At 43.8% G+C, this 16585-nt stretch overlaps 1 protein-coding gene and 1 non-coding gene across 14 annotated transcripts in view; one reads left to right on the forward strand and one right to left on the reverse strand.

Annotated features, from left to right (window-relative positions):
- Positions 1 to 16585, reverse strand: part of CLASP1 (cytoplasmic linker associated protein 1) — a 179650-nt gene that overhangs the window by 112518 nt on the left and 50547 nt on the right. For all 13 annotated transcript variants that reach the window (XM_027678952.1, XM_027678951.1, XM_027678949.1 and 10 more), the window contains 6 exons: positions 13999 to 14077; positions 13667 to 13770; positions 13078 to 13169; positions 12915 to 12990; positions 10499 to 10596; positions 9104 to 9171 (listed from right to left, as the gene is read on the reverse strand). In XM_027678952.1, the coding sequence (XP_027534753.1) occupies positions 9104 to 9171; positions 10499 to 10596; positions 12915 to 12990; positions 13078 to 13169; positions 13667 to 13770; positions 13999 to 14077 (517 nt within the window). The remainder of the gene's footprint in view (positions 1 to 9103; positions 9172 to 10498; positions 10597 to 12914; positions 12991 to 13077; positions 13170 to 13666; positions 13771 to 13998; positions 14078 to 16585) is intronic.
- LOC113965539 lies at positions 15450 to 15566 on the forward strand. Its single transcript, XR_003533559.1, has one exon. It is a non-coding gene; the product is annotated as a U4atac minor spliceosomal RNA (small nuclear RNA).

Here is a 16585-nt window from a genome sequence, read left to right on the forward strand (position 1 = left end):
GTCAAAGGGAACAGTCTCATTACATGGGGGTAAAGGCAGCCCCAATGCTGCCAATTGCATAAAAAAACACTAGCAGAAGCAGTGCCAGCACTGTTTCATACCTAAAACTTCTATTTGCCCCTTCCTTCTGGAAGACTAGGAGCACTCATGCCTCAAACACTCACACAAGGCTATTTATAACATAGTCTACCAGCAATTTACAAAGGGTCCAGTTTATTTCTCATTGAAATCATTAGAAAGAGTCCATTAATATCAAAGGGACCAGATCTGGAGCAAAAAAAAATTAGTGTAAACCTCTGCATTTAAGCATCCAAAACTCTCTTATCAAACCACTGTCCATCCTGGTCTCCAGTGAAGTCCAGATATGTTTCATATTCCTTAGACGTCAGTATCTGCATATAACACCAGACACTTCCGTGTCAAGTATCTAAAGGACAGGTATTTATCTCTTCCTCTTTAGTGCATTGTTTGTGCCAAAATTCACCTGGCTTCACTCTGAAGGCCAACTGCAAAGCAGCAACCATTAGCAGCTTTCCTCATGGAGATTTGTCTGCAGTAAGATCCCTGCAGGCTACACGCAGGGTGTAAACCAAGCCAGGATTATTCAGAGCTGTCTGCAGTTTTGGGGCTTCAGGGGAATAAACAAAAAAGAGACTCAAACTGCTTTTCACAATGCAACAAACGATTCCTTTGACAGAGCAGCAGGGCAGAATTAATTCCTTCAGCAAGCAGAAGAAACCCAGCCATTATACAGTATTTGCTGTCTTAATACTACAAAAATAGGATGTTTTTACTTATTATAGCTTGGTTTTGTTCTATTTCACATCGCTATATCTGAGCTACAAACAAAATACTTCAGCCAAACATAATGGAGGAGGAAGGCAGCATAATGCCAGACCAGGGCCAAGTACAGACAATGCATTAACTGTACTTCTCTCTGGAGTAACAAATCAGCACTTGTCTGCTACTGCATTTGGAAAAGGTCCTCTTCATGCCCCAAACTCACATGGCCATAACTGCAGTTTTTGTTCTACCACTGTATGTTAAAACTGGATACACCATCTGTTTTAGTATGTCTTTCTCAGAAATGGACTCGACAGTTTAATCTCATCCAGCCTCAGGTCAATGATCTGAAAATGAAAAGAGACTAGGTACAAGAAGATCTTCAAGCTCCCAGGCATTTGATCTTAGGCTCTTTAGAAATCAACAAGGTGCTCTTCAGTCTAGACACCTGAATAAAATCTCATGGTTATGGAAGCTGCAACCACTGTGGTTACAGTATACAAGGGCAGGGATGTTCTTTGTCACTGGCAGGAGAAAACACGTCTCACGTACTGTTATTGCCCCTAAAAGCCTATCCTGTATTTCACCAACTACCTTGGGGTGAGTGCTGTCCTCAGAGGCTGCTAATTACAGCAGCTAAACTCAGTTCATTTGTTACATGCTCAACCCGAAAACAAATCTCATCAAATAAATGAGAGCAGCAGCACAAGAATTCATCAAAGTGCTCCACCAGAGGTGCAAGAAATTTCATCTCTCCCCCAAGCAGTCTTTGGCCACTGCTGAGGCTGCTGATTAAGGACAGCAATTGAATTCTAACTGGGACAGTGATTCTATATAAACACAGCCCAGAGCATTCATTTAAAAGTAGTACCAGGAGACTACTCTCAAGAACCCAGCACCCAGCCAGCATACAGAAAGGAGAAAGACCCCCACTTCTCTGCCACTTTTTGTGGAGACTGAAGTATTTGTGAGCCTCAGGCAAAAATTCCTATGTCAAGAACAATTTTGTAATTCTTTCCATAACAGCAGAAAGCATGTGATACCTTCACTTGTACTCACTGAAGCACTTTCCTGTGCTCGCCCAACAAATGTTGAAGTCAGAATGTGTGAAACACAAACATGACCCAAATAAGCTTCATGACTCTGCAGAGTATACAGCTATGGGATACTTTTTACTCACACCAGGCTGCCCTTTAGTGTGCCAGTCAGCCTTCCTTTAGGATAGTCGAATAACTCGTACTCCCATCTCTCTCAGGGAACTGTTGAGTATTAAAAGGCTGACCTAAAATCACTGCTATGTTCACAGTGATCAATATGTGTTTGCATGGGCATGTGTATGAACCATCCTATTGATAAACTTGCCCCTGGACTATGTGTACAATAAATGACAAAGCTAAGCGATCAAAACTATGATATTTAGAGTTAGTCCTTTCATGGGAAAATGTCACTGGATTTAATATTGTTCCGGCTTTGATCCCTAAACTCTTTCTAACAGAAGATCTACAAAGGAGAGCCAGCTGGGCAAAGCAGCACAGAAGATACCAGGAAACTGGTCCTGAGATTTTAAAGACAATGACCACTGCAGATTTGAAGCTTTGTTTCACAAGTGAAAACAACCTGACACCAAAACACATGAAAGAAATGGGAGGAAAAGACCATAGCAGAGAAAACAGCAACTACGAAGGATTCCTGAACTGTGATCACCTCTGCAGCTGTACCAGATGTTACTGCAGTTTCCATGGGAAGTGTGTAGGATTTTTTTCATTCCAATTCTTTGTGAACACTGGACTGGAGATTCATCCTTGCAATGTGTTCCAACTTGCATGTATTCTCTAAGACAACCTCTGAGGTCACTCAGATCCACACGGTACTTTTACCAAAGAGGAAGAAGAGATCAGGCCCCGCATGAAAAATTTCATTCCAGATGTGCAGGATATTCATGCATTTAACTTCCATTAAGTGTTAATGGAATGGTGCACGTTAATCTTTTGCTCACAATGCCCACACTGAACAGCAGCATCTTGTCCTTAAGCTGCCCACTCCTTTAGCCTGTATTTTATGCACATCTGTTAGCGATGTTAGTAGCAACATGATTCTGCTTAGTTACATCAAAGCTTTGCCAAAATAGCATTTGTGTGTTCATATAAAACCATCAGGCTTAGGGAAGTGATGAGACACACACAACCAAAGTAACTCTGGTCTAGCACTTCTTTGCAAGGAAGTGCTGCAGTCAAGGTACTTTGGATTCAATCCAGAACACACAATAGCACTAACAACTTACACACTTGCTTTTCTTCTGACATTTGCAACTACCACAGTTCAGCAGTGGTGACCTGGAGGTCAGACATTTCCCAACAGATAAGACCAGCTGGACTACTACCCCACACTCTTCATTCCACCAGCTGATCCTATAAATCTGAGAAGTTCCCAGCATGATGAAATCATCATGCTTCATTGACAACAACAAATACATGCTTGTTTTCTTTAATAAGCAATTAAATACATTAATTATTCAACACAATTCCAACTTTATTAAAATAATGGATTATTCTCAGCTTCCCCTTTTGACCTGGACAGGAGGAGTCAGAATGAAAAGGTCTCTCAGCTGTAGATGGTGACACTATCCACTGACAGGTGATGCAGTTCAGAGAAGGAGGACCAGCCTAGATGGTTTCTGTGTTTATTTCCTGGAGTTGGGAGGCACTGACTGACAGTGAAAAAGGAACGCTTCACACGTGCATCCACTGCCTCCTCTGAAAATACATGCAACATAATATTCCAAAAGGATCCAAGCCCCTAAAATGAAGAACTGTGCATAGAAATGACATGTACTGTAACATGTGGTATCCATTCCACAGCATTCAATTTACCCAGGTGATTTCCACCTTCTGTTACATAAAAAGCTGCCAGTTAACTCGCACCTTGACACTGTAAATATCAATACAAAACCAAGGTCTACAAAATTCAGATACCGACAATCTCAGACTTCCTAAATTTAGTCTACTACATCGACACTGTAGTGAGGATTTCAACACGACAACAGGTACAGTGAATGGAGAGAAAAGGGGAAAGAAAAATGATGCAGCTTTTGCAAAGATGGCTAACAAAAATCACCTCCTCTGAAAGCTAAGATAAAAAGCACAGGCTCCTTACGTATCAAAAATAAATGCAATATATGCCTCTACTCTGTAAATTATTCTTCACAGGTGAATAGATACAGATGTCCTCTGCCTTTCCATTTCACCTAGTCTCCTCCAGCCTCACTGACTACCACAGAAATCCTCTGTTACAGAAATGCAGTTAAAACACAAAAATGCAGGGGAAAACACTGATTCTCTATATGGCACATTCTTGGAACTGTGGTTCCAATTCATAAGTACTCATAACCAATTTAAATAATCTTCCCAACTAATGTTGCAAAAGGCAACAGCTAAGAAATTAAAGTCTCAGTGATCACTCAAAAACATCACAGACCAGGAAGGGTTTCTGAGAATACCCGTCCTTCACCTCTCACAACCTGTTCCGTTCCCTTATATATGCTCACATCCTCTTCCTTCACCCCATCAAACAGATCATTTATCATATTTTATAGAACTTAAACCAAGCTTGATGCCACCAGGCTATAGATGCTTGCAGGTTGTTTTTTTTAAAGTTCCACTTTTACTGCAAGATTGCTTCAGCCTCTTCACAGGGTTAAAAAGAAACAGAACAGTCAGATATTCAGACACTAACAAATAAACACATCCATCCCAGTGGCACATTCATTAACACCTACCTTTCCCTGTAGTCATTCTCTGCAGTGCCGGTGAGATCCTGGGGAAGGGCACTGTGCTCCGGGAGCAGCCCCACAGTACATGTCTCTCAGCAACTTAACCAGCAGCAAACTCACCACCCTCCTACACCACTTCGCTGTGTGACCTAGCAGGCGATTGCCACCTCTCCTCCAAAATAAAAGCCTGCTCAGCATTCAGCTGAGCTCCATGTGTCCTCCTGTGCCTGCTTGCTCACATCCCTCCCTTCTACATTTCAGAGTTTAAGATCCAGAAGGCAGCAATATACTTATTTACAAAGCTGCTAGAAAGGGAGCAGAGCTCATCTTGTCCATTTATACCGTCCATAAGGATGTACTCTCAGTTAATGGTGCTCACTCAAATAATCAGACATTACTGCTCTCTCAGGTCCCACACAGATGAAGGGGTATTTACTTGCTTTTTTCATGCCATAAGAATGCTGACTCAATGAAATGAATTTTCTTTTTCTTGAAGACTGAAAACTGTATTCAGAGAACAAGCCATAATGGAATTTAAATTGCACAAGGAAGAATGAATGTAGAAAAGCACAATGCAGCATTTGGTGATTCAAAATCTCTCTGTGTTACCACAGACAGTTGTCCCTCCTTCCAGTTTGCAATTCTGCTGCTTGGATGTGTGTTGACAAATAAACAATATCCCACCCTCAGACGCATGGCAATACTTGGCAAATGTGGGTGATTTTCCTTCCTATAATAAATATCAAAATAGCATTCAATTACTCAACTTTATTACTAGCAAAACACAGGAATCTAAAATAGTTCTAGTTTCCATCTAACTGACTCCAAGTTCTCAACTGCCTAAACAGAATTCACTTAGTAAATAGCATATTTATCTTATACGTTGTCTCAAATACAGATGTAGTTCTATTGAAAAGTAGCACTGCTCCTACTTCATAGGTTTTCAGTAACTGAAATTATCACATCTTCTATTTTAGCACTATTCTAATTAACTTGCTCACTCTTAGAACACACATTCATACAGTCAGCTACCAAAATTGCATCCTCCTCTCACCTTACTCCGTGCAAGCATCCGCGGAGGAGAGATCTCAACTCTAGAATTCTGACTATAAGTTCTCCTGTTTTGATTCCCTTGCAGCCCAAGACCACTACCACCTCCACTGTCCCTAAATCTTGCTCTCCCAAGTCAAAATTCATCACCAACAAGAAAGTTCGATCCCCTCCCTTCCCACAGGCACACCACTGCAGTATCCCTGCACACATAAATATAGAAGTATCTCCCAAAAGTGTGTGACCTATATAAAAAAAAAAGGTTTACATCAAAGAACATCATATTAAGATATCACAATGATCAAAAGCATAAAAAACACCCCAAAACATTTTGGCTACTGAAAGCTTTGGTTTGGGTCATCGATTGCTATCAGCCTGTATCTCTCAGCAGATCATTTATTTTATTATTAATTTGTATTGAAACTTGATTATAAAGCTTTCTGGAGTCCTGGTCTGATCCAAAGTCAACTCAAATCCACAGAAAACCTGTACACTTTATGTTAAGGTCCTTCCAGATAATACCAAGGAAATTCATGCAGCATGAATTTCTTGGAGTCTGTGTCCAATAGCCATTCTCTCTGCATCACATCCAACTCAAGATCATCACACAGCGCCACATGAAGACAGCAGCTGACTAGCTGGCAATTATTGGCTCTTTCATGCTGAAAATGTATTTGTCCCAGGGGAATAAGGCATCTGCATAATTAGCAAAAGCAGTTACACAGAAAATAATTAGCTTGCTGAAAGCCCAAAGGGGGAAAAACTATAATTTTTGCTTCAAGAGGCTGACTAATTATATGCCAAATAACAAAACAGAGATGCATTGAGAATCATCGAGAAATCCAGCATGGATTTTAACTTCATATTCTAGCTATAAGGGCTGCTGGTAGCCTAGCAACAAGCAGCATACTTGGGCATGCCAAAACCTCCCTCTGTCTTAATGAAACACCTCAGATTACTATGCAAACCTCCCCCACCCTACTATGCATTTAATTCTTGTATTACTAAATGATAAAAACAAGCCTAGCCAAAAAAATAAACAATTCAAAATACACTCAAAGAAGCATTCATGGACCACAACATAGAAAAATAAATAAATACAAATATGAATTGTTTTCAGAGACTTGAAATTTACAATCTGATTAGAGTTCATTTATTACATTTATTCTTTGGTTTATGAAAGTGTCCTATTATTTTAAGCACCTTTTCTGGTAGTGTAAGTAAGATTTCTGTTTGTTTGTGTCTTGGGAACCATCAGATAGGAACTCTTTAACAACTTACAGCAACTCCCTTATCTTCAAAACACTCCTGATATACAAACAGTGCTGCTGCAATTGCTTTCTTTTATTTGAATCCTCAGTGAACCAGTAGAGGTTCACTGTTCTCCCAAACTGTAGTCTCGTCTCAGAGCCAAGAGACCAGTTTTCACTATATTCCACCATTCCAGAAGCCACGTTTGCTTTCCCACCTGTCCAGTTCTGCAATAAGACAGGTTGGACACCTTTCAAGTCTCATTGTAGTTAGCACAACTCCACTGCTCAATTATGAGTGACCCTTCAGCCAACACCTTGTTCTTGGCTACCCACCAGAAAAGCACAGACTCACTCACCCATATGATCACTCTGCCAGACTCAAAGGGTTAACAAACCTAAGAGCTATTTCCACTATTTCCTGGGAAAGGCAAATCTTTTGGTTGTGCAATATTTATCATCACCTTCCCTGGTGACTCTGACAACTGCTGAAAGTGTCACCCTTGTTCAAAAGCTGCAGAAGGTGTCAGGGACACAAGAAACCTGACAAACTTAGCTTGTCTTTAGGCCATAATAAACTTGTGACCACGGGTGAAGATAAGCGTCCTTCGCTGGCTTTACACAACCTAACCAAGGTAAACTGAAAGTTGCACAGAGCTGTTGACACATTAGATATGAGGAGCATGTGTGCTGTGTTTGTGCTATGCTTGGAGGGCAAGGAAGAAACAAACCAGCCTATGGCACTACAGGAAACTGAACCCTCCCCTCAAACACGCACACAAAATATATTAATAAGTAATGGTGTCAAATGAGAACTGCTTTAACTCTGCAACTACAGACTTTTTCATTGTTAGGGAAGATGAAAAGGTTCTGGAAGAGCAATAGGAGATCCTATCCTTTGCTCTCTTTGACCCCTTAACACTCCTCCACTCTCACCACCTCCTTTTTCCCCAGGTTACTTTTTGGTCTCAATGTCCACACAGGAGATTCAATGGAGGAGAAATGCTAACACACACAGAGACTCCAAGGATTGCATCCAGCCACAGCACAAGCAAGAACAGAGAGACACCAGAGTATCAGGTTTAGCAGGGTGAGGAAGACTGAAGTACTTGTGTCTGGAAGTACTAAAAGCCTGTCAATGGAGTCAAGGACATGAGATGGGGATCATACGGTCTCAGGCACTCGATGCGCAAAAAAGTTAAATCTTCAAATTCACCAAAACAGTTACAAAGGGGTATAAAAGAAAAAACAGTTTCCAATGAAGTCTAAAAGTAGAAGTTCTGATACACAGATGCTTTAGATGAAGCAATATGTCTTACCACAGATCACAAGTCTGTCTCATCGAACTCCAAACAACAGCAACATACAATGACGCATCAAATTGCCTTTTTTTTTTTTGAAAGCCCCTTCTGTTTCACTGCCAGCAAAAAATTCTGCCTTGGCCTAGCCAAGTGGAAAGCAGAGAAGCTGAATCAGCAGTAAGCTTGTTTCAGTTAGGATTTCAGAGCAATCATCTGGAGGTTGTGAACCTTAAGAAGTTTGCTAAGGGATTAAATATTTACTTCCCCCCCCTTTAAACAAGTACAAGAACACTTGTTTCTCAACTGCCCTTTTTTACCCCTGTAAGTCTCATCTACCTGTACAGACAAAATTTTCCCACATTACGCAAAGCCATAATTTTAACCCATTCCATTTGAGGAACCCACACTAGGTCTTCATTGTTCACAAACATACAAGAGAATATCACATCTCATTTCTGAATAATCCAAATTATAACTTCAGGATTTTCAAATAAGTTGATTTTATTATTTCCTGCAGGGATGAAGAGTACTGTATTTAAAAATGGATATGGAAAGAAGAATCGTGCCTAGAAGTGAAAAAGATATTTTTTCCAATTTAAAGGAGCAAAGACCTCTCTGCTCTCTTGGCTTCTGACAGCATGGTGGGAATGAGCAGGGACATCACCTCTCCTGCTCTTGGCCTTGCAGAGGGTGTGAGCTTGATAGGAACCTGTAGTTCTGAACTCAGGTTCTTCATCTCTGCTCTACTCAGCTGTTGGTAGAAGGATGAATTTCCTCACCAAGAATTCTCTCAAAAATCTATTCCTAAACAAGGAGTGATACCTATTAAGATTACTTCCTAACTCATAAGCTTATCAATACCAGAAACAGTAATAAACACTTGTTACTAAAGTAAGCAAAATACTAGCGAAAATTGCTAAAAACACCAGAAGAGAAGTACTTCTACTCACCACCTGAACTCTGGATCATGTTTCCAGATTTTTGGACCTCATCGAATTTTGTAAAAATTACATTCAACCTGTTTGAAAGTTAAAGGAATACACAATTAACAACTGAATTTAATTTTTAGGAATATTAGAATCATAGAATCACTAAGGTTGGAAGAGACCTCTAAGATCATCGAGTCCAACCTTTAAGCCAGCACCACCGTGTTCACTACTAAACCATATCCTGAAGTGCCACATCCACACACTTCCAGGGACGGTGATTCCACCACTTCCCTGGGCAGCTATCTTCTAACATCTCAAGATATTATCGGACAAATTTGGCTTCATTCAGTTCAGTGGGAGCACAGTCAAAAATATCATTGTGGAAAGAAGTTATTTTAAAATTAAAAAAAAAGTCAACATGCAACGGATTAGAAAAACTGAGAAACAATTGATACTACAAAGGTGTAAGAGATATAACTGGAAATACTACATTACTGAAGATGCGACATGGCTAATTGTAAATGCATTTCCAGTTCATCACCACTTTGCCTATCTTAACCATTTGCAGAAATACCACAAGACACACCCCTAAAAAACAACTTCACACAACATTTGTCTTTGGCCCTGACACTTTCCCATTTATGTGACAGGCCTGGTGGAGCAGAAGATCCCTATCATCTCTCATTATCCCTTCCCAGAGAGTTTATTACTTTGAGCCACATTATGGAAGCAGATGTTTTCACTGGAGAACAAGAGGCAACAGTGCTGCCTCCATCTGCATGCACCCCACCTCCAAAACCACCTCTTCCCTCCTCCCCCTGTGCCCTGACAAGCTGCCATCTCCCCATCTCCTCCAGCCTCAGGTCTAACCATGCTCCACCCTGCACTGGAGGTAAGATGCAGAGCAGCTTTCTTAGCTGAAATAGCAGAGCAGAGGGACATGGCTTTGGTTTTGATGTAGGGTTGGCTGGGTTTCGTTTGGGTTTTTTAGGGACTCTTTTTTGGTGGGTTTTTGTTGTTTTTTTGTTTTGGTTTGGTTTTTTGGGGTTTTTTTTTTAATAAAATCTTAAAACTGATTATTTTGACTGGGTTTTTTTGCATAAACACAGGCTACTTTTAAGCATCTTCTCTATACATGCAGAACATATAGGAAAAATCTTGGGTAATTTAATTGTAAATCATTTAACTAAACACCTGTAATAATTTTACTGGTTTTCCAGATGTGGTGACATACTTGGGCAAAGGTACAGGATCCACGTTAAGTGAAATCTGAGTGTTTCTGAGATGAAGAAATATCAAACCCTGATCCCAGGAAAAGGTTCAATCACGCAGCTCCCGAAGCCTTCTAAAGGCAGGACGGAAGGTAATAAAAAGAAGGCCAAAAACAGTGAAGAGTTAAGGTCATTCTCAACTTACCGAGATTGTGGTAATCCTTTTTTACTGAGATCAGCCCTTACACGTTCACCAACATGTCTGTAAATTTCCACAAGGCTGTTTATTGCTGCATCTCGAACCTGAATGTGAGAGATGAGAGAAATCAATCATCTTTACAATTTAAATATCTAAATCCCTGCCCTACCATGGAGAACTAAATTTGCATATTTCTCAGTAACAACAGTTGCCACTATACATGTTACCACAGGGTTCATGAAGGAGCTTCCAACCCTGCATTTCACATATTAGCAGTATCAGCAGGTCTAATTTAATTGAAAAGGCAGTGAAGGCATAAGATGAAAGGTTTCATACACTGGGAGCTTGGCTGCCTTTGCCAAACTCCACCCACTGTGTGCAAGAGGTACATATACTGGATGAAAAAAGGAGAGAGACACGAATAGACCTCGTATTACTTGGACATTATAAAACAAACTGAATTTTAAATCTGTTTTACAAACTTATGTTCCTATGTTGATAACAAAACATGGAGAAAGGGAGGAGTAATCAATCACCTGAGTCACCATTAATTTTGCATGTTTTCCATACTGATTTGCAAGAAACTGCTGAGCACATCCTTCCCACCAGACAACAGAAGAGACATAAATCTGATTAAAGTGTCACCTTTCTGTCCTTAACCCCTTTCCTCCACCACACACCGCAGGCAGAGAAGGTAAACTATCTGCTCTGCCTGCAGAAACACCTACAAAGCTGTGCACTTCTGCTTCTCAAAAGATGGTCTGGCAGCTACCCACACACCTGTACACCTTGTGACTAGACATGGAATATCTTGTAGACACAAGCTAGAATTGCCTATAGGTGAGATTCAAAGGGCAAGCACATGTGCCCTGCTTCCTAGTCAAAAAAACCCTAAACACTTGACTCAATCTCAATTTTATTTTTGAGAAAATAATCAGAGTTTAAATACTGTTGTCACACCAGATGCACACTGGGTTACGTAACTGCATTAGTTAAAACCAACAAAAGCACTCTTTCTGAAAAGAGCTGTAATGGAACAGCTCCCACATGCACAATAAAGGACTTGACCTGGATGTGTTTCTCTGTCCTCTCTCTCCAAGAGAGGGCAGCAGTGACCGGGCAGCAGGTCTCTCAGTGCTCAGAAGGCACCAGCAGGCAGCAGCCCTACAGGAGGCCAGGACCAGCCCCTGCGCCCAGACAGGCGCTGTTCCACCAGGAGCCACTTTGACAGCGACTGGTGTCTGATCAGTTCAGGCATGGGCTTTCTGGGGACAAGGAACCAGATCCAGCAGAAAGGGAGAGATCAGATCCATAATTTACCCCTGCAGCTGGATATGGGATAATAAGCTGTGCCAGGTACAAGGAAGAGGCAGTGCAGAGGGAAAACACGAACTTCCCAGTTCATTCAACAGCTCACCAATGGCAGGATCAAGGCATCTGGTTGTTCAACACATCCAAGCCCTAAATCCAGTATCCCCTTGAAGGGTAACAGCTTGCTTAGTCTCAGCTCAGAACCTGAGGACCCTGAATATTAAACTTCCTCAGAAACTTCTCGGAGTAATGGGTTTATCCTCTTGCACTGGCACAAGCAGCAAGGGAAGGCTGTTTCACACTCAGTCCTCCTCTTCAGCAAGGGGTGGCCCTGACAGCCAGGGGAATATGGCCAACTCACCAGAGCCAAGGAAAACCAATTCCCCAGTTTGACAGCCCACACCTCCTTCCAACTGAACACCCGCTCCAGACCTGGATCCCATTATGTGTCACTCATGCTGGCAGGGGAACCAACAGGGCTACTGAAAAACTGCTAGTACACACTACATGATATGGGTTTGAACCCTGCCCCTTTTCTCACTAACCTCACATAATTCCATCTAATTTTAAGTAGGACAAAAGGCACATAGAAGGAACAAATTTTATTCAGCTTGTATTTTCATTTGGGTTGCACTGCTGATTTAAGGTCTCTATACCACTTGTCTTCACTCCCTGTTGAGAACATTCCTGCACAGTTTCTGGCAGCACACACGGCCAGGCTGTCCAACTGGTCCCATTTGCCCTCCCCATCCAGAGTAGTTGTTCTCTGAAGGTGAGGGGTGCTGCACCAAGCCCAGAGGGATCCCTACAGCCTCCCCTGTATTCAAGGCTGTAAGGCACAGGAGTTCCTTTCCCACAAAGGCTTCCTGCTCTGTTCAATCTCGCCTGCAGATTCATGTTGTTCTGTTGAACTCTTGGAGTAATTGATATGCTGGTTTGGACATACTTCAAATCATACCTCTTCAAAACCAGCAAAGGGCTCTTCATGCACAGCATTGTTCAGAGCTCACCACCAGCACAATGAACTGATTTACCAGCCAGAACACACAGCCCTGCTTACCAACAAGGCAACCAGCACAACCTTTAGACACGACTCACAGCAAAAGCTTACCTGGCTGTTTGGATCTCCAAGTAAGTTACATATATGTGGCACTATCTTACTCAGTGTTAAACTCTGAGCTCCAGATCTGGGAATAAAGAACAAAAGAGCACCACTGTGAATCACAGAGCAGGCTTGTGTACACAACACCAGTTTGCAGAAGGTTCTGACTTACGCATTGAGTGTTGCAATAAGGCAGAGGCAAATCCCTTCTCTTGTCCGAAAATTCTTGTGTTTGAATCCTCCCAGCATCCTGTCCCACACGTACTGTGGAAAACAGAAGAGAGAATGAGACAGGAAAAACAGACAGTGGGGGAAAAAACAGATTCTCTCTTCCAGCAGACATACACCACGCCATCTCTGAAGCTTAAATATAAGATTTAGGCCCATCCAAGAAGAACAAGACAAGAAGTAATAAGACACTTTTAGCTCTGACTAATTCTTTGTTCTACGCTGACTTGACAGTAACTCCCCACTACCTAAAACAATATTCATAGTTACAGAAAGCAAGTACCTTCCAAAGACCCAAAACAACAACTCTGACATCTACCCAACACACCCCATTCCTGGGAAATCCACCGACACTCACACTCTCATGTGTATCCTGTCATGCAACAGCATTCTCAAGTGAAGCAAATATCTCATAACAAGGCGTAGGGAGATGAAGCCATTTCAGACAGAGTCACAGGCGAAAACCCTCTGACAGAAAAGTTTTCCTTTTTACACAGCCAGTCACTCATGCTATAGAGGGCTGTCAAACATACCTGAGGGTTAGCAGCTTGTTCCATGATTTTCAGCAGCAAGGTCTGATCCTGCTCCCTCACAGAGTCCTTAGAATCTCCCAGCCTATCAAGTAAACTTGGCAGCACTGAGGAAGGAAAATAGCAACATCCAAATCCCTCAGGAAAAAACTGACACAGTGGCACAGCCCCTCTGCTCTCCCCCCACCCAATGGAGGAATCGGACCTGCTGCCCTTCAGCTGAGCCTGAAACCACCCAGAGCCTCCTGAGTGCTCTCCTGGGGAGAAACCAAGCTTTGTGTACAGCAGCCAGAGGGGATGCCAGCAGAGCGCTGGGGACATTCACACACCCTCACCTGTGCCAATCTGGGCCTTGAAACGATCTTGTAAGCGGGACACTAGCGCGGAAATGATGTCAATGCCCAGGAGAACCACCTGCAGGGACAGGACAGATGGTGTTTTAGTGTGCATTACAGCTGTAATTGCTGCTCAATGCTAAATTCATACATATACATGTCCAGTGTACGCAAATCATATACATAACTCTGCAGTATTTTCTGTAATTAACATTTGTAATTAATTGCAATTATTACAATTATAGTTAGAAAATGGTGTGCACTAAGAGCTGTTTAATTATTCACCGGCAGAAATTAAACCCAAAGCTTTTATAACATAACTGAAACCCAGGGGAAGACACCTTGTTTGAGAGAAGCTTCAGGACAGGCTTCAGATCAGAAAACCCACTCTGATTAACTACATGTACTAGCTAAAAAAGATACATTACATACTGAATATACTGTGTAGCCTGTATATGAAACACATGACAAGCCCCTATAGACCATGATCGTGCTGGTATGAGACATTTCTCTCTAAGTTTCTGGACAAGCACTGAGGTTAGTCATGCCTGGAAGTGTTAGGTACAGCCAGGATTCTGAGGTGGTGCCACCGGGGCTGTCCCAGCACAGCCCAGCTCCCTATACGTACACCTAAGTGTACATATATACACATATACATACACGTCTATGCTGTCTGTACATACGTACAATTGTGCACATATACACATTTTTTTACTTTTAGATTTTAAATTTTAAACTTTTTGCTGAGTTGGAAGGGACCCATCAGGATCATCGAGTCCAACCCCTGGCCCTGCACAGGACACCCCAAGAATCACACCACGTGCCTGACAGTGTTGTCCAAATGCTTCCTGAACTCCCGTCAGGCTTGGTGCTGTGACCACTTCCCGGGGGAGCCTGTTCCAGTGCCCAAGCACCCTGCAGGTGCTTTTCCTGATATCTAACCTAAACCTCCAAATATATTAGCCGATCTACACTCCCTGTACATACACACAAGTGTGCGTACAATCGCACACGTACATATCCACACTCTCTGCACATACCCAGGCCGTGTGCAGGCACAGGGAGCACAGGCACACCCGCACCGCACAGATAATGCCCATTATCCACACGCACATTATCCACACGCACACCCGGGCCCGGCCCGGCCACTGCCGCGGGTGCCCAGCAGGGGGCGCGCCCTGTCCCCGCTGCCGCCGCGCGGCTGCCCCGCCCCTATGCAAATGAGCGCCCGGCTGGCGCGGAGCACTCTGGGTAAGCGCTACAGCCGCCGACAAAAGGGCTCGAACCGGGCGCGGGGCCGCCCGAGCCGCCGCTCCCCGCGCGGCACCGCGCGGAGCGCGCCCCCGAGCCGGCCAGCGGGAGCGGGAGGGCCGGGGGCGCGCCGCCCCTCGCCGCGACCTGGGCCGCAGTTCGCCCTCCCCTACGGGCGGCGCGCCCTGAACAACCGCTCAACCGTCCTTATCTGGGGGTTGCGCGGCTGCTCAATGAGCGTGTAGCGAGAGCAGCCCTGCTAACGCCTAAAGCAACACAGCGGCGCCCGCTCCGTGCGCGGCGCAATTTTTGGAACCTCGCACCGCGGCGAGTGCCCGGCGCGTCCCAATGACACCCGCCCCGCGGCCGGGAAAGCCCGTTCGAACCGAGCCCGACCGGGCACCCGCGGCGGCGGCGTGTGTATGGAGACTACTGCGGTCCGACACACCCGGCTGACGCCGGCACCCCTCTCACTGCCCCCCTCCCATCAGCAACCAATGTCCCTAAGAAAGCCGCGTCCGGGACCCGCTGTCCACACTAAACCCCTCACGTTCCACGCTCGGGTCACGCTGTTTTAACTCCTGCTGGAGTCGCCACGGCTGCTCTGCATGCCAGCGGTCAGTCCACAACAACCCTCTGTCTGTCCCATGGATTCAGCTCCGGAGCAGCCAGGGAGCTATGCATGGTGCGTACAGGAAACAGCCTACAACTCCAAGTCTGCTAAAAAAAAATTCCTAAATACAAGCCCCTGGACCCTAACTTCTCCCAACACATGTTCTCCAAACAGCTCCTGCAGTTTTCCCCCTCAGAGTAACAGATCCTTCAACCGTGTAATTTTTTTTAATTCAACATCATTTGCAGCATGCCGACAAGATCTAGAATCTATTTGTACGCCAAAGGAGAATTTTCCTCGTGCTTCTGTTAAGCCGTGTTTCGTTTTCACATTCATCTTGCACACTGGATTTAATCTACCATTGACAAATGCTCAGCCAGCTGCCCTAAGCCCCATGGCTGCCCGCTTGTCTGCCAGCTCACCCGGAGCCTCCCGGCTGGGGTCCGGCAGCAGAGCCCCAGCAAGAGAGTGGGCTCCGGATCCTCATTAGTGGAACGATGCTTTTAGGGAAAATCAATGGGATTCTGAGTGCCAGTCACCATTCACAGCTGCCTGATTAGAGTCCCATCACAGAAGCATCCTGCACAGAGATAAGTGTGCTGCCTGCAATTACAGAGATGTGCCCCAGGGGTAAATTCGATCCCGGGAGAGGAAGGGATCCATCTCTTCTTCAAACTGCCTGCAAGCCAGAAAGAGTGAGGGGAACTCATCGCTCAAACATGA

This window comes from Neopelma chrysocephalum, unplaced genomic scaffold (genome assembly GCF_003984885.1).
Source record: "Neopelma chrysocephalum unplaced genomic scaffold, ASM398488v2 Primary Assembly neopelma1_44, whole genome shotgun sequence".
Classification (NCBI taxonomy): domain Eukaryota; kingdom Metazoa; phylum Chordata; class Aves; order Passeriformes; family Pipridae; genus Neopelma; species Neopelma chrysocephalum.